This window comes from Grus americana, chromosome 1, assembly GCF_028858705.1.
Source record: "Grus americana isolate bGruAme1 chromosome 1, bGruAme1.mat, whole genome shotgun sequence".
Taxonomy (NCBI): domain Eukaryota; kingdom Metazoa; phylum Chordata; class Aves; order Gruiformes; family Gruidae; genus Grus; species Grus americana.
In genome coordinates this window covers 122148190-122166093 of record NC_072852.1, presented here as the reverse complement: position 1 = coordinate 122166093, position 17904 = coordinate 122148190, and the positions used below count along the sequence as shown (strand labels likewise).

The 17904-nt window shown below is 46.1% G+C and overlaps 1 protein-coding gene across 4 annotated transcripts; it reads left to right on the top strand.

The window, feature by feature from the left end:
* The first annotated feature begins 2960 nt into the window (after nt 1–2960).
* Nucleotides 2961–16660, top strand: SIK1 (salt inducible kinase 1). 4 transcript variants are annotated; one of them, XR_008579444.1, is made up of 15 exons: nt 2992–3166; nt 3434–3667; nt 4540–4656; nt 7207–7270; nt 7459–7620; nt 7888–8012; nt 8127–8250; nt 9252–9475; nt 9716–9865; nt 10504–10626; nt 10885–11110; nt 11805–12080; nt 12631–12862; nt 13639–15289; nt 15984–16660. XR_008579444.1 is itself a non-coding variant. In XM_054843491.1 (14 exons), the coding sequence occupies exons 2-14, from the start codon at nt 3515–3517 to the stop codon at nt 14057–14059; spliced, it is 2397 nt and encodes a 798-aa protein (XP_054699466.1). In that variant the 5' UTR covers nt 2961–3166; nt 3434–3514; the 3' UTR covers nt 14060–16660. The 4 variants fall into 4 exon arrangements, 3 of the variants coding, with proteins under 3 accessions (XP_054699466.1, XP_054699475.1, XP_054699485.1); XM_054843491.1 differs by having other exon boundaries at nt 2961–3166; nt 13639–16660; XM_054843500.1 differs by having other exon boundaries at nt 2992–3293; nt 13639–16660.
* Nucleotides 16661–17904: the final 1244 nt, after the last annotated feature.

Sequence of the window (17904 nt, the reverse complement as noted above, 5' to 3'; positions counted from 1 at the left end):
CTGGACTAGAGATTGCAGATCTGTATAAGTACCTTCCACGGAGAGCAACGCTTGCCAGTTCTTGCCTCTTCCATCTAATGCAGGTAATTAAAATCAGTATGGTGGATTGTCCTCAGCGTAGCCCTCTGGTGAGGTCTTACACTCTCCAGGCAGTCCCACGGCACAGGTGTCCCCCTCTCCTTAGTATGGAAAAATTGTGAGGTGTTAGGGAGAGCACCAAATCCAGTCCAATTTTTCCCATTTGGAAAGAAAGAAATCCTGAGTCCTTTAAAAAGAAATAAAAATGTCATGCTCCTAGCTGGGGCTGGCTGTCTTGAGTGTTCTTTCTAAAAAGACCAGTTCTGTTTGCCATCCTAAAACACTTAATCAATTTCAAATGAAAACAGCAACTATAATTAAAGGGAGGAAAATCCCACCACAGCAGAGGAACCATTATTAAGGTAATTTTTTTCTTTATAACTCCTGGGGCACTGTTCACATGCAGTTGCTACTGTATGTGCTGTTTGTGCGTCACCTCCTCTTCATGAGCTCCATGGAGAATATACTGTTAGCTTAATAATAACAATAATAATAATAAGTCAGCTTTTCATGTGAGTTATTCAAGGCACTGTGTAAGCACTAATTGAATGTTACAATAGCCCGGGCTGGCTGCGTGCTCTTACCCCCCTTACAGAGAATGGAATAGCAGTCCCATGACCTGGGTCACACCACTGCCTCCATGTAAGCAGCTCCTGTCCTTCGGCTCCTGGCCACCAGCTCTGCAAGCCGCTGCCCTCTCCTACCACCATTCAAGCCCTGCAGACCAACCGCCAGCCTGCCTGCTCACAGTAAATAAGCATAGGGACAGCATCTCTTTTGTGCAACGGTCAAGATAAACAAAGTTTGGGGGTTAATTTCAGGTTATGTTTCTAGGAGAAAGAGTCTGCAGCGTAACTGGCCTCCCAAAGGCCTAGCACCCACATTACAGCAGGTAACATGAGCAGTCTAGTTCATTAGCTAAGAGAAGCTGGGGAAGTCAGGTTTGCTTCACTAGAACGTCCCGACAGATCTCTCTCAAGTGTGTTGATGACACACAGCTCATATATCATGTAATTTGATTTATATAGAGCACATTTTTCTCATCCCGACTTTAAATTTACAAAAACTGACAATCAGCTTGCTTTCCTCCCATAGAGGGTCCCTCTCGAGCCCTTTAGAAGTCATTCATGGACCCTAAGGAGACCACCAACTACGGGTGAAAACAATCATACTGAGTTGCTTTGAAATCTTCAGTGTGAAGCAGAGCTATACCTCTTCCACCCAAGGCATCGCCTTATTTCAAGCAGTCTGGCAAATCCAATTTGCATGGTGCCTTTGGATGGAAGAGGAGGGTCACTGCCCAGCGTGCCATTGGCTGTGATGGTCAGGCTAGGAGTTCAGACTGGAAGACGGACAGTCTTCCAGTCAGGAGCCCAACCACCGACTGGAGAATTACTTGTCTGAAAAAAGCCTAGGCTGACTCTATTAGAGAAGATAAAGTTCAATAAGAGATGTGGCAGGCACCATTCAAGACTTATTTTGGAGGCTAAACTGGAATTTGAGACCAAATTTACAAACATTTTGGTCGCTTACTGTGTGAAGACTGAAGAGCTACATGTTTGCACACAGTGCATCTGCCGCTTCACATTTGACCTTGAGAGGAACCTCTTGGGCACTTCTGGGATGCTGAGGTTCAATCCCAAACTGCCTTCTTCAGCCTTGGTGTGCAAAAGGGTAACTTCCCAAGCCTCGCTTCCAGGCTGACCAGACATAATAGCCACAGCCGTATTCAGAATGTATGAGTAAGTCGTCAAAGTATCCCAGGGCTGCATATTTACACACACACATATATATATATATGTATATAGGCTCTTTATTATGACTTCCCTTCCTGTCTGTGCCCAGCTGGTGGACCCAAAGGGTTGCTTTCCCCAGGCCGGGTTGGCCCCAGTCTTGGGTGCTAGGGAGAATGGTCGGCAACAGCCCCAGGCAGCTCCTCTCCATCACACCCTGAACAACCGGAATGGAAACCGGTCCTGCGCAGAGGCAGGCGGGTCAGTATCCCGCCGCGGGCATTAGTGCAAAGGGTGGGCGGCCACAGCCCTGCTTGTGCTTTGGGATTAGGAAAAAACGTCCCCCGCAGAGCTGCAGCTACACCTTCCCTGCTGCCAGCGGGACAGTCCCTGTCGGTGGCCCCACACCCCCGGCGGGTCCAGGACGCCGACACAGAGCGAGGACTGTCTCGGTGGCTGGGATGGGGCCAGCGGGGGCCTGGCCCCCCAGTCGGCAGGGCCGGTCGGTTCACCAGGGCTGGTCGGGCGGTGCGGTAGCCCCTGCATCCCGGTTAGCGCAGGGTTACCGCGGCTCCAAGTCTCCGCCGAGTCCTCGGCAGGGTACCGCGGCTGTGGGCAAACTCTGCCCGTGTCGGGCTCCTTGCTGCCGGTGGCCTCGGCCGCTCAGGGCGCTGAGGGGAGACCCGCGCGGCGCGGCCCCCCCTCCCTGGCCGCGGCGGAGCGGCCACGAAATGGTTAACGGCTGCCGGCGCCCCGCGCGCCAGCGGTTGACGCGCGGGCGCCGGGCGCGCCGGCAGGGGGCGACCCCGCCGGGAGAAGGGACGCGTCACGTGACAGCAGAGAGCCCCTCCGGGCGGGGGGGCGCAGGAGACACAGCTGCCCCCTCCCTCCCTCTGCCCTGACGTCACCGCCCCTCCGTCTCCCGGGCGACGGCTCCATCAGCGCGCGCGTCAGCGCCGCCCGTTCCTTGGCAACGGCCCGGTGTCTCGCTCTCCTTCAGCCTCGCGCCTGGGCGCGCGTCTCTCTGGCGTCAAAGTGACGTCAATGGGCCCGTCTCGGCTTTCGGCGGTGGGCGGGGGGAAGAGGCGGGAGGGAGGGCGGGGTGTGCGTGGAGGGGGGCCGGCGGAACGGAGCGGGGGGGGCGGGGGCGGGGGAAGGGGAGGGGGGCCGGGACATCCCGCGTGCTCCCGCCTGCCCCCCGGCGCACGCACACACATACACACGCGCGCTCACACACACACACACATACACTCACGCGCACCCTCGCGGGCACACACCCCACCACGGCGGCGGCACAGCCCGGCGCCAGCAGCCGCGGAGAGCGCCCGCCGCCCGCCCGCCCGCCCGCCCGCCAGGTACGACGGCTCAACGGTCGCTCCGACGCTCGGGCAACGGCCGCGCGCGGCGGTTGGGGGGCGCGCGGGGCGGCGGCGCGCGCGAGTTCGGCGCGGCGAGCATGCAGCGGGAGCCGAGCGGCCGGGGGTGAGTGGGGCCGGCGCTGCCGCGGGCTCGGACGGGGCGGCCGCGGCTCCGCTCTGGGGACGGGGAAGAGCCCGCCGAGTTGTGAGAGGGGCCCGGCGGTGTGCGGGGCTGACGGGGTGTGCTGTGCCGTCTCCGTGCAGGTGCGAGCGCCCGCGTCCCCGGGGCAGCGCGGATGCTCCCCTCCTAAGCGCGGCGTGCGCTGCCCGCCACCCGCCTAAATCATGGTGATCATGTCAGAGTATACCTCCGTGCCCGCTGCCGGACAAGCCCAGCAGCGGCCTCTGCGAGTCGGCTTCTACGATATCGAGAGGACCTTGGGAAAAGGCAACTTCGCGGTGGTCAAACTGGCCAGGCACAGAGTGACCAAAACGCAGGTGGGTGCCGAGGCCGGGGCTGCCGGGGGGTGAAGAGCCGGTTACTTGCCGGGCCGGCAGCGGTGGGCTGCCTCTGCGGGGATCGGGAAATCGGCACGCTGAGGCGGGAGGTGGAGAGAGCGGCAGCGAGCTTTGCAAAGTCCGGCGGGCTTAAGCCTGCCTTTGTTGGCGGCGCACCGGTGGTTGGTGTGGCTGTTTGTAGGAGCTTCAAGTTTTTCCCGGTGTGTTCAACAGAGTTCACGTAAAATGAAAACCGAGCAGGAATATATAAAAAAATTACATTTCTGAGTGTTACGGTAGCCTTACTGAATTACTCGTACTTTGCTAAAGAGTCCAGCAAATTAAGGATCTTTTGAAGACTTCAGACGGGTTTAATTCTTTCATTCAATGCGTACGCTTCAAGAACAAAGAACTTGTGGTGTTATTTGCAGAAATAATTTATTAATGGGCATGCAACCGTATTTATATTTCTAGTGCATGTCAAAATCATATCGGTCGCTACAGCAGAAAATAGTCTGTTACAGAATCTGTTTCTCACTGGCATGGGATGGATTAAAAGATTTACCGAATCCTGTCCGGTGCTAATTTCTGCAGTTCTGTTCCCTACCTTATGTGTAATCCTTTGACGTAGAAAAGAAAAATAAAAATGTTCTGTGTCGTGAATTCTGTGCAGTTCAGAAAAACAGAATCAGCTTTGTCAAGTCCGTACTTTAAAAGCTACTTTACTTGGATTTTGTGAGTTTGTGTGTTTGTGTGTGTGGTGTCGGGGTTTTTTTTATTATTTTTAATTTTTTTAAGAGATCTTAACAGTAAGAGTACAGATTTTGTAAAGCCTGGGGTTGTTTTATTTTATTATTTTTTTAAATCTGCAGGTTGCAATAAAAATAATAGACAAAACAAGGTTAGACCCAAGCAATCTGGAGAAGATTTATAGAGAAGTTCAGATAATGAAGCTTTTGAATCATCCCCACATTATCAAGCTATATCAGGTAAGAGGTCAGCTTTGAAGCACAGCACGCAGATGAGATATGCTTGTGCTCTTCCCTTGCACATGATTTTACATCAAATATTTGCAGAGAGAATGCATATTGAAATACTTTTTGAAAAACACTTAAACTGTGGGGTTTTTTTAAGTCATTCATCATTCTTTGAACAATATTCTGGTACATTAGACAGCTTTTTGACAAAATGCACTGTTAAATTTACAATTAAAACCAGGCTGAAGTTTGTTTCACATTGAGGAAATGATTATCTGAACTTCTATGATTAAGTTACCTTTCCTAACTCCTCTGCTTTTCCAGTTTAGAGGACTGGAACATCTTACGTGCTTTTGATAAGAAGAAGACATAAACTCATGTGGGATAGCAGGGAAGACAGTGCAAAATTTGAATTTGCCATAAGTGGAAGGGATTTAAAATCAACAACAATTAAACTAGATCAGTCTAAGTAGAAAACCTAAGTAGAAATCTAATCTAAGAATTAGAATTCTAATCTAAGTAGAAATAAAAACCCAGTAAATGTTGGTATCTTAGAATAAGTCAAAAAATGACCTGTTTGGTTATTGTGTCCAGTTTGTGTAGTTTTGAAAGTGAATTTTAAATACATTTCCCCTTGTAGAGTTTTACAATGTGAATTTTGGCTTAGATCTGTTTGGTTTCTGCACTGATGGGTATTTTTAACAGTAAGAGCAAATTAAAGTGTTGTGCAGAAAACAGGATCATAGCTGTCTAGCAAGTAAGGACTGCTTTGCAAATTCTAAGTATTCTATCTAATTAGCATTTGGTGTAAGTTCCTCTTAATCATCTTAAATAGTGCCATGTGGGTTTAAGAAGAAGATGAGGTATCACAGTCTGTCTGGACCTGTCTGGAAGGGCAGGGAGGGGGGAGAGAGGAAGAGATGGATGAAGCAGCAGGTCTGAAAGTCCGTGTGCACTAATATCGGCTCCAATCTAACGTTGGGTTTGTTAGCTTAAAAAAAAAAAAAGGGGGGGAAGTTTAATTAACGTGTAAGGCTGGAGAGCCAGTAAGGCAGGTGCTTAGGCAAGGCATTATTTTTAAAGACTTTGACACACTTGAAGTGCTTGATATTTATAGTATTAACCATCATAACAAAAATTATTCTGTGTTAACATCTGACGTCATTGTTGCCCATAGGGCAGTATAGGATATACAGAAACATTCTAACAGTTCGGTTGATTTCATTTCAGTGGAATGATGTGGGTGAAAATACTATTTTGAAGCTTTTAGAAAAGCAGGTTAAATTCCATCTAGTTGAACCACTTCACTTGATGGAGCAAGTGACGTTGGTAGTGGACCATAATTTCTTTTCAGTGAAGTTTTCTTTTCTTTGTTGTTGTAACTGATGCTTTACCTGTTTGGTGGAGACTGAGAAGCAGGGATGGAATTAGATGACATACCAATGTCGGGTGTGTGTTCTTGTATTATTTCATCATTGTTTTAGTTTCAGCACGGGCGTCTTAATTTCATCCAGCTGGCAACTTTCCCAGAACACTTTCCTTCAGTTTTTTAAACTGGGAACCTCTCTTCCTTTGCTCCCTGTTTGTTTATTTTCATTTCGTGTCTGTGTGTACTTGTAGTGAGGGGAGGACAAGAGTCTTCGAAAAAGGTTACATGTTAGGAGCCTGGAAATAACAACCTTTGAAGTAGTATTGACGCTTTTTTGATTGTTTACCTGTTATGAGCCTTCTGCTTCCAAAACAGAATATCTGCTCCTTGAGAGTCTCATTCCAGGGAAATGTTGTATTTTAAAATCTGAAATGCAGTATTTGAAAGATACGCCATACCAACTGAAGATGAATTTGGAAATGCTCAGCATTTCTCGTTCATTGTTTGGTTTTTAGTTTGTTGGGTTTTTCCCCTCCAAAGGAAAAAAATTAACAAGTATCAAAGGAAGTCGATACTAGATTGACAGGTGAACGCTGGGCGATATATTGACCGTTTTTGACGTGCATCAAGCACTGTTGTTATACAAACAGCAACCTATTGTCATTGCACAGGAGGCTTGCCATGCCCCTGGCCAACACCAAATGGGAGCGAGGTATTTGATACTGCTTCTTGATTTGTCCAAGTTGCAAATATCTCTCCTGGCCTGAGTACCTGCTAGTCTTGAAACAAAGATGACTTTCTGTAAACTTTAAGTGTCTTTGCATGCTCAAAATATATCAAATGAATTGTAAAACTATATATGCATATTGTAACAAAATTCAGGGAAGTGTATGAAATAATTGAAATGCTCATCAGTTATCTCAGTTATGGAGATTAGGCGGCATGGTAATGGTAAGAAGAACAATGGCATGGGAAGCCATTGTATATTATAGGCACATAAGCATTGATTTGTTATCTTTTTCATTACCAGTTTGCTTGGAAAGAGCATTGTGGTGCAAAATTAGATGCCTTTACTGCCAGCTGCTGCTGCAAATAAATAATTGAACTGATATGTTTGAGAATACACTTAGAAAAGTGAATGGAACTACAGAGATCTGCAATTTTTTTAAGCATGTCCTCTTGTGTCTTCACAGGTTATGGAAACAAAGGATATGCTTTACATTGTTACTGAGTTTGCAAAGAATGGAGAAATGTTTGGTAAGTCTTCGCTGCCGGAGCTAACAGTTCTTTAGATTTAGAAACCATGGCTTTACTGTTATCATTCTGATTAAAAATCCAGGGTTGGCATTGTCAGCTGTCTAATAGTGAGTGCAGCATCTGCGGGATTATGAAAAATTTCCTCCAGGTGTTGCTAAATCCTGTGCTGCTTTTATTTTGTCTTGCAGATCATCTGACCTCCAATGGGCACTTAAGTGAAAGCGAAGCACGGAAGAAATTCTGGCAGATTCTTTCAGCAGTGGAGTATTGTCACAGCCACCACATAGTGCACAGGGATCTCAAAACAGAGAACCTTCTGCTAGATGCTAACATGAATATCAAGTTAGCAGGTAATAAGAAATACACTGTTACTCTATAATTAGGCATGTAGTCAAATTCAATCTCCCTAGGATGATTCTATAAATGTATTTATGGTAACTGAAAATAAAACAAAAGTTGCTGACGTTTCCCTGAACATACATTCTGGACAAAAGAGAATAGATTAAATGAATAGGCAGAGAACAAAACGATACATCTGCTCCCTTCTCTCCATTTTCTGCTACTTCTGAAATATTGGTTGAGTGACCTCTTACCCTAGACTTTTACCTTCATTTCAGACTTTGGCTTTGGGAACTTCTACAAGTCAGGAGAGCCCCTCTCCACTTGGTGTGGAAGCCCACCCTATGCAGCTCCAGAAGTTTTTGAAGGCAAAGAATATGAAGGACCTCACCTTGATATATGGGTGAGTTTGATATTCCTTAGAAATTGCATTTCACACTTTGTAAGGGTATGTGGGCTTTCAAAATCATTGCTTTTACTGGAATTACTCACATGCTGTGCTGTGTTCTATTGACAGAGCCTTGGGGTGGTGCTGTATGTCCTTGTCTGTGGTTCTCTGCCTTTTGATGGACCCAATCTACCAACTCTGAGGCAAAGAGTGCTGGAGGGGCGGTTCCGCATCCCTTACTTCATGTCTGAAGGTGCTTTTTTTCAGATTCTTAATGTTAGAAAGGGGCTACAGGTAAAGGAATAGCTGTCTGTTCCTTCTTGGGGCAATGACAGATGGGACTGGTTTTGCAGCTGGCAATCACTTTGTCTTTATGTAGCCAGTAATTTCTGTAGGGCAGCACTTATAGTGGAGGGGCTGGGTTGCACACGTTTTCTTTTCTGGGATCTGCTTTATGGTGCTTCTAAAAGGCTGTCCTTTCCTTTCTTAGAGTATCTCTGTGGATTACAAAAATACTTGACACTCAAGCTGGAGAAATAATCACTCACAAAAGAGAGAAAACAGGATTTTAATGAGACTAGCCTGCAATACTGAGATGGGTGTAGTTCTCCTAAGATATTTTAACTATGCAGAAGGGGTTTATTTCAGTGTGGCTATGCTGTCAAGGAGAGCAGAAATAGTGGGGCTTAGCACTGTTTCTTGAGCACTCTAACAAGCTGGTGAGAAAAACAAACTAAAGAGTATTATCACCTCTCTCCAATTTGGATTCAAAAACAAGTGAATGTGCCTCTCTCCAAGTGAAGAGTATCTCTTGAAAGTCTGACCTTATCAGTTATAGCCATGAATGGCTTTGATTCCCTGGTTATAAACAAATAAGCAGTATACATAGACCAGGAAGCTGTATGTGATGGGGCTCTTTACTAAATTCTGACGTATTTTAGGTGGATGTAGCATCATTAAACCTGCATCCACTCAAAACTAGCTCTCCTACAAGGTGCAAGGCCACCTGAAGCCTGCTGGTATCCAGTATAGCTTCATTTCCTGTAGTGACGTGTTGCTTTTGTGAAATATATGTGGACATCTCTTGTGCAGTTCTGAATATCTGGTAGTCAGATCAGGCATCAGCTGCTCAGAAACCTTTAATTCCCATTTTCATAGACATCATACACTGTTGCTGGGAAGGTTTCTTAGCAGTGACCTGGGGCTGGGCTGTTATTTTTACCCCTTGCTCATGAGTTTGTCTTTGTCATCCAGACTGTGAAACACTAATCCGACGGATGTTGGTTGTGGACCCAACCAAGCGAATAACCATTTCCCAAATAAAGCAGCACAAGTGGATGCAAGCTGACCCATCTCTTCAACAGCAGCAGTCTTTGTCCTTCTCCATGCAAAACTACAACTCCAACCTGGGTGACTACAATGAGCAGGTCCTTGGGATCATGCAAACACTTGGCATCGACAGGCAGAGAACTGTTGAGGTGAGAAGTGCTTGCCCCTTAGATACGTCTTCAGTGACTACTGGAATGCCAGTGGTGCAATCATATATATGTCATTCAATGACTAGCCTTGATTCAGTGTCACAGCGTAGTAAAATCTTTGCTGCCCTTCTGGATTTTTACTTCTTTTTTGCGTACATTATTATGAGGTTTTAGTGATGAGTTTTGGCTGCTTATATCCTGAGTTACCTGTAACTCAAGGGTCCTTTCAATGTCTTCTAGTCTCTGCAAAACAGCAGCTACAACCATTTTGCTGCAATTTATTACCTGCTCTTGGAGCGCCTCAAGGAGTATCGAAGCAGCCAGCTATCGAGTCGTCCAGCAACTGGCCGTCAGCAAAGGCTGAGAAGCTCCGAGATCAGCAATGTTGAGGTAGGAAAGGGCATTACTTACTAGGAAGCTGTGTCCATTGACTCTCTTTTTTCTGCCCCTTACTATGGGAAAATACCAGATGGTAACTCTCAGGCTTCTGAAAACCAGTTCTGATATTGGTGCCCTCTGATAGGACACAGCCTACTGTTCTTCAGCAGGAGGCTGACTGAATACTAATTGCCTATTTTCTGAGAAGTGACTGTGGGTCATGGTCCAAAGAACAGTCTGTCCCCAGTGCAGGTCAATAATGAGCCAGAAGATTAGGCTTCTCATGAAAATTTGCCCTCTTAGGCATGGATCGGTTACATTTCTTTGTTACATACCGTGTAGGATTCTCAGAAGTACTCCATGAGTCAGTTTGTGTGTTTTTCTGACATTCTTACTCTTTTCCTCACCCTCACCCCCTTTAAAGTGTGCTCTGGGTACCTTTTCAAATTGTACTTCCAGTTAAACTGCCTAACTTAAGAGAAGGAGTTTTGTGTTGGCATTGAAAGACTAGTTTTGTTAATTTTGATAGAAAGTATGTGAAGAAAGCTTGCATGTAAGGTGGCTCTGAAATTTCTTGAGCCTCCAGTATCTGAAAAGTCATGTGGAACTGTGGTGTATGTCATGGCTTCTGTGCATCGCTCTCTCTCCAGATGCCTCAGGACAGTCTCACTAGTGAAACCTTGCGATCATCTCTGCTTTACCAGCAACCTCAGAGCCTGATTCAGCCATCCTTGCAGGCAGAAATGGACTGTGACATGAGCAATCCATTACAGGTTGGTGTTCTCAGCTAAACTGTGTGTTGTTGTTTTTTTTTTTTTTCCCCCCATTGTTCTGCCAATCCAAACCAACAGGGGTTGTGACTCTGTTGTTCTCTCCCTCCAATCTTTTGTTTGGCATTTGGGCATGGTGTGGTAGTAGCCTCTCAAACAACACGCCTGCTGAAGACATGCCACAGGGCTGTGAAGAGTATTAAAAGGTAGTGCAGAAATAAGCAAAACACCCTTCAGTCTGTGATATGACATGTTTTGCAGCCTGTGTTCTTTCCTGTGGATCCCAACTTCAACGGGCTCTTCCGGAACCGCTCCATCTCCCCCAACAGCCTGCTGGAGACCACCATTAGTGAAGAAGTAAGGCAAGAGAAGGAGCTGGAAGACGAAATTAAGGCATACGACCACCCCATCCGCATCCCTAGCAACACCAGCAGGAGGCACACACTGGCCGAAGTGACCACTCATTTCTATCAGCGTGCCCCTCCATGTAAGTAAGTCTGGCAGAGATGGCATCTGTAGTTGGAGGAAAAGGACAGAGGAGTGCCATAGTGGACAAATCAAACAAATGCCTGGGAAGCATGTGTTGATTTTACCTTGGCTGGGATAGGAGGGCCCAGAAAAGAAGTCTGTACTCTGCTCTCCATAGTTCTGTCTTCACATAAATAAGCATGGCCCTTAAGGAAGAGATCTTCCACTATTGTATTTCATCTAGATCAGAGAGGAGAATTCTCACAAGCAGGACATAACCCTTCTCTGCTTGCTTCCTCTGTTGTACTGGGGGAGGTAGGGGTGCCTGAATTTAAAAAAAAAGTGTCATCACTAATGGTATTTGGTACACATCAAGACCCCGTGAACTAAACAAACAAGCAAAACTATTCACAAAACGCCCATGTCAGAGCTGCTGTGCTAAAGAAACACTGTAAGTCTGACCCAGCAAAGCCCCGTGGTGCTGGCGTTGCTGGCATTGCCCTGCTGGCTGGATGGGAGCCCAGACTTAGGTTATTCGTTGATGACCCCTTGCTGGAGTCAAGTGCTGTGACAACATGCGTTGCTGGACACCTTTCCAGCTTGCAGCTGCTTATTAGTGCCAGTGTAGGTGGGCAGAAGGCTCTGATGTCATGTTTATTCCTTCCTGTACTCATCTGGGGAATGTTCTTTGTCTCCTTCCTTCCCCTCCACAGGTATAGTCATTTCCTCTTCTGCAAGCCCCACAGAGGGAACTAGTTCAGACAGCTGCCTTACTTCATCTTCAAATGACAGCTCAGTGGCCCTGAGCAGCTGTTTGGCAGGTCAAGTAATGACGGGGAGCCCAGCCACAGCTAGGATGACGTCACCCTTCCTAGCTTCCCAGTCTGACGCTCCAGTGTTACAAGCTCAGGGCTGCATGGGAGGTGCTTCTCTCCTGCCTGTCAGCTTCCAAGAAGGAAGGCGAGCATCTGATACCTCATTAACTCAAGGTAATGTCTTCCTCGCTCTATTGCTGGGGGATTGCACCCTTCCAACTGCCACTAGAAAAGGGATACTTGCTTGCCCGTGTTGGTGTTACACTGAGGCCAGCCACTTGGTCAATCTGCCTCTTGTATTCACTGTCTCTGCGGGAGAGTCGGATGCCCTGAGGAAGGTGCCTAGATGAGAGATTCTCAGATACTGATTAAGCATGCCCGTGAAGGCAGTTCTGCTGCTGTGAGGGGGGGTGGCAGGCTCCGCCTTCATCCTAAAATATGGAGTGCACAGCATCATGATTTCTATCAGCATCATGATTTCTGTCTTTGCTGTGCACGTGTCCATCTACACAAGGGTGCAGCTGTCCCAAACCCTCCTCTGTCGCATAAATTTCGCTCTGACCATCAGGCAGAGGGGCGAACGTGAACTGAAGAGTCATGGTCTCTTCTAGCGCAGTTCTCGCGCAAATGAAGGCAGCTGCGCAGAAAGGCTGATCTGTAAAGTAGGCTCCTAGGCAAATGCTGAGGAGGATTAAAGTGCGTTTCTTTTCCTCATGTCCCACAGGCTTGAAGGCTTTTAGGCAGCAGCTGCGGAAGAACGCTCGAGCCAAGGGGTTTCTCGGCTTGAATAAAATCAAAGGCTTTGCTCGGCAGGTGTGTCAGTCCTCCTCATCTCGGGCAGCAAGGAGTGCCGTGAGCCCTTTCCAACACACGCAACCGAACACCTGCATGTACAGCAGCAGTGGGAGCAGCAGAGAAGGAAGAAGCCTCTTGGAGGAGGTGCTACAGCAGCAGAGGTGAGAAGCTGTCCAGAAGGAGTTCTGCTGTTTTCATTGGGTTTACTTTGGTTAGGGGCAAGCGAGGAGGAGTAAACACAGCAAAAGAGGTTGGGGAGTTTAGTCACTGGGGATTCCTGTCCTCCATCTTTGCTGTGTGGCAGCAGATAAACTGCTTGGCTTCCTTTGTGGCTTCCTGCATTGGCATACGTAACACAGGATGTGCAGTTCCACTTAAAAATCTCGACGTCCAAGTATTTGGAGGTTGCTGAATTGAGAAGCAGTTTGGTACTGTGGGGAAAAACATTACTTCTCCCCGTCACAAGCTGTGTTTTTCTTTGTTAGTTTTGGGAATGATTTCTTTCCTTCTCTGCCTCCTCCTGTAATTTTCCCATGGCAAGGAAGTGAGACCTTGTAATTTGGAAAAGTTACAGCCCACAAAGGAGGCACAGTTCCAGTGGCCTCAAATGTCATGTGTGGTGGCACCTCTTCATTCCCATAGAAGCAAGATGGAAAATTGAGTTTCCGGTTTATCTACACACGTTGTCTCTAGAACTTCTATTATTAGCAGGCCAAATGGTGACTGGATAACGTTTTGGTGATAGTCGCCCTCTCTGACATGAGGAAAAGCCAAGTGAAAACACGTTGCCCTGGCATGATTGACTTGCTTTAATTGTACTGGCTGGGCAAAGAGAGGTTTGATAGAGAGAAGGAAACAAAGGGGAAATTATGGTCAGGGGTGGGGGTGAGAAAGTAGGAATGCAAGTTAACCTCTTCCATTCTTGGATTTTGTTCAGAATGCTCCAGCTCCAGCATCACCAGCTACTCCAGACAGCTTGTCCCCAGACTTCTCAGACATCTGCAACAAATGGCGTCGCCTCCTCTGATAGCGTAGGTACCTGCAAAGCATCCAATTCTCTTCTATTGTCAGAGCTACAAAGAGAGAACTCATTTGAGCTGGCCTTTGCTGGCAACAGCCAACTGCTCCGACCTCATTTCTTTGGTGTCAGCGTGTCACCAGTGTCCTCAGCAGCTCATCTTTTAGACACACACCTGTACATCAGCAGCAATGTCTCTCCAGTTGGCACCACCTTTTCTCAGCAACAGAGTTTCTCTGCACAGTCTCCAAGCTATGACGCTGTCACTCTGCAGCACGGGGATTGTGAGATGGAGGACCTGACTTCCAACCAGCTAGGGAAGTTTGTCCTGGTCAAATAAGAGCCCCAGCTGCTACAGCTCACGCTGCTTTTGCTGCAAAGAACTTTCACCACTGTTCCATGGCATGTGCAGGTCCGTGGCTGGCTGGTGTCGTGTGGACGAGTGACTCTCAGAAGCAATAAATTTTGAAGTATGTGAAGAGGCTGTCTGGCTCAGAAAGCTAGCAACTTTATAGAACTGAAACAAGCAATATGTATGTCTTTTTGCTTCTACTATTCTTGCACTGAACAAATATGAATAGAAACTGAATTTTTTAAAGGAAAAATAATGCTGGGGAAGGTGGGTGGGGCATTTGTGGGGACAGGGAGGGATGTGGTTGGGGAAGAAGTCTTCGGTACTGTACTCAAGTCAGACCAATACAGCTCTGCTGTTATGCAAGATTAGCAGCTGTCAGTAGTGGTGACACAGCAGGGAGAGGCTTTTCAAAGAAGGGACCAGAGCCTCCCTTTTTCACAATATTCATTTATGGGTTTGTGAAGATGATTACCTCTTTTAAAGAAAATAAACAGAAAACCAGTGGCATGCAGCATTATGCATTCATAGAAGACAAAAATGGAAGCGTTGCCATTTTTTTTTTCCTCCTGTTAACACTCATTTTATTTAAAGGAACCAACATCCCCATTCCACACCTCCCAGATACACATACTTTAAACTGTGAACTTCTTGCTTGATACATCAGCTGGAAAAGCTTAACACCCCCCCCCTTCTGCCTTCTAATTAGTACAGAAGCAAGTAACCTTTTCAAAATGTATCCCTTGACATCAGGATCCAAGTTGCATAATGTCTGGTCTTTTGCAGGGATGTTTGTTTGGGGGCAGTGTGTGTGTATATACATGTACACACGTGCACACCTGCATTTATTTTGTCGGTCTGAATAACCTTTAGGAATCTTTTTTATAAACGCTAAGTTTTTTCATACTCTCACAGAGGCACTGAGGAGGGAAACATTAGTACCGGTGGGGTGATGGGAAGGGTTTTCTTTTTCAAAAGCCTTCCTGGAGGTTGCTTACAAAGTTGCCTGAGGGGTATTTCTTAGTGCTGCACATTGTTATATCCGCTGCTAATTATGTTTTTATGCATTTCATTATCAGGGTCCAAACAGAACTGACTCTTGGGGAAATGTGCAATATTGAGGTTATAATTATATACTGACAAAGACAAAAGGAATAGTCTAGAACAGAATTCTACTCTAACAGAGTACAGCTATTTCTGAACAAAACTGTATTAAAAGTGAGTAAAACAGCACAATCTTTGGGTGTTTGTTTTTGGCTGGTTTGTTTTTGGCATATTAGCAAAATGAGGTTTTGGATTAGATAGGTGTTTTTTCGTATGGTTTTTAATGCTGTATATGTATATAAATAGGAAGCAGAAAACTATATAACACTAGTTATTTTTTATATTTTGTAATATGCTTATATTGTGTTTCTGGTATAAACCCCACTCCCCTCCCAGGGCAGAGCATGACTTCTGTTGGTATCAGTAGAAGTTACGCTTAGGCATAAAAGGGAGAACAGACTGTGCTCCTACAGGAATGACTCGGGTAGGGCATGCAAACTTTGGAAGCAGGTGAGCAAACAGTGAGCCAGCTTGGCTAGAAGCTGCCATCCGAATGTCAGAAAATAGCTGCATTCTGTCTAAATACTTAAAGGACCCATCTCCCTCGTGTGACACAGGGTGCCTTCAAGTTACCTTGGCTTCATGCAACCTGCAGTATTACGCATTTGCAAATAATATAGATACCTGTTTTTTAGTTCGTTTTGTTGTGGTTTTTTTTTTTTTTTTTTTAAAAAAAAGCCAAAGATTGACCAGGTTAATTGGTGGGAGTAGGAAGGGTTGAAGATGTCATGTGGCTCTGTCTGTGGCTCTCCATAAACAACCTCTTTATCTGTGTGTTGTATCTGTGTCCATATTGGTGCATCTCCAGCTTGCCGCTGCTGCTACGTGGTCTGGAAGCTTCAAAGTGAGAGAAAATCGCTTGAGTTGAATTTTCGTTAATGAGTGGTGCCTTGCAGCAGAGAAAACACCAAAGTTTCATGCTCATTTGTAGTGGTTTTAAAACAAACAAAGAAAAACCAACCCAAAAACCAGATTGCGTGGAGATGGCTGGAGAGGAGGGCAAGAAGAAGCCAGCTCATCACAAAGCAGCAACTTTGCCTTCAGTTTTGTAAGGGGTGTAGCATATATACTGAAAACGCAGAATTTCCTCTTCAATATTTGTTTTGTTTAATGCCATGGATCAAAAGGCCACAGATTCTTTTGTTTCCTGTCCTGAGCAATGACAAGCACTTTACTTTCATAGTATTTTTTTTTCTTTTCCAATTGCTGTAGAACCTCTTTGGAATTATTGCTGGAGCAGAAAGAGGTCATTTTAAAAGTTTGGGGTTTTTTGTAGATATCTTGACAGTGCTGTTCTGCAGACTGCAATGCAATAGGGTATTTAAAGACACTACATGATTGGTTTAATTAAGATGTATAGTTTATTTTTTATCATGACTGAACAATCATTTTATTTCTTATGTTAAAATGAGGTGTACACCAAAATGATTAGTCAATGTGTTTTATTTAATATTTAAATAAAAAATGTTTTAAAATTGTCCTGCAGATGATTCTGTGGAGTCTTTTCTCCTGATATATACACATGACTTGCATAGTTAAAGACTCATTTTAAAGCCTAAGTCCATAGGACATTACTGACACTTTCTATTACATACTAAATGAAGAGAAATGGTGGGCTCACAAATCTGATAATGGGATATTGAGCCTTTCGCTGGTAGGCAATCTGTCTGAATCTAACCCAAGTCTGTAGTAATCGGGTTATAAAATCTGACAGTAAGAGAGGTCTACGGAGTGAAAACGGTCAAGCGTAGTTTAGTCGTTACCAGATGAGCACTCTATCCATGTCACCTTGATGTGAAAGAGGCCCTTGCCAGATGAAGGCAGCGGTGGAAAAAGAGCAAAGGGGAAGAGGGAGGGAGGGAGGGAGTCGGGGTGATGGCTCCTCTCCTTTAAAATATAATTTGAGAATTAAAAAAATACTGGAAAGGTACAGGCTTAGCTGGACCGGCAGTGTGTGTACAGTGCTGGCTGCCCCGTGCTGCGGAGATACCTCGGCAAGCTTGAAACACGCTGGGGGTTCTGCTGCCACCACAGCACTGCCCGTGCGGCAGGTGGGGATGCACCTCGTCCCTAGCAGGAGCAGTTGTGAGGGCACCCAGCGCACTGCCCGTGCCCTCACACGCTGGCACTGAACCTGCCGCAGACGCTATTTACTCAGCGTGGGCTGGGGAGGGAACGGCCAGGGGTCTGTGGGGCCATGCCAGAGGGAGAGGGAGAAGGAGAAGGAGGGACCAGCCTGACCGTGCTGCTTAGGCTGTGGAACCAGATCCTTGGTCTCTTCTCCCCCTCGCTCTCTTCGTACTTCACTTGCTCTGTGTTTCCTTTGCACCTTTGAGACGTGCGTAGCCCTGGGCTGTCACCTGCACAGCCTGCTCACAGCACCTGGGTGATAGAAGGCTTTGTATTCCGCACAGGCAGTCAGAATGAGGGAGACGAGGGGTTTCGCCTGCAAACGGAACCCCTAGATATTTTCAACTTCTAGTTTAACCTGGCAAACGCTTGGGGGGAAAAAAAAAGTTTTTTTTCTTCCCAACTAACAATGATGAGTTTTTAAAAAAAATTTTAGATCCTTATTCTGAAGTTTTTATTTTCAAATCCACCTATCACATTTTGAAGGAAGGGGAGAATGGTGGGATGGTAAATCCAAAAAGTTAAACAAAAACTTGGGGGCAACAGAGATAATATTTACTTATTTTGCTTTCTAAAGGAGTTGTTTGTTGAGCTGGAAT

Excerpts from the sequence above, each read along its gene's own strand:
- SIK1 (XM_054843491.1), top strand. The coding sequence starts at position 3,515 with ATGGTGATCATGTCAGAGTATACCTCCGTGCCCGCTGCCGGACAAGCC. Across the intron at positions 10,627-10,884 it reads ACATGAGCAATCCATTACAG|CCTGTGTTCTTTCCTGTGGA; the intron begins GTTGGTGTTCTC and ends CATGTTTTGCAG. Across the intron at positions 11,111-11,804 it reads CTATCAGCGTGCCCCTCCAT|GTATAGTCATTTCCTCTTCT; the intron begins GTAAGTAAGTCT and ends TCCCCTCCACAG.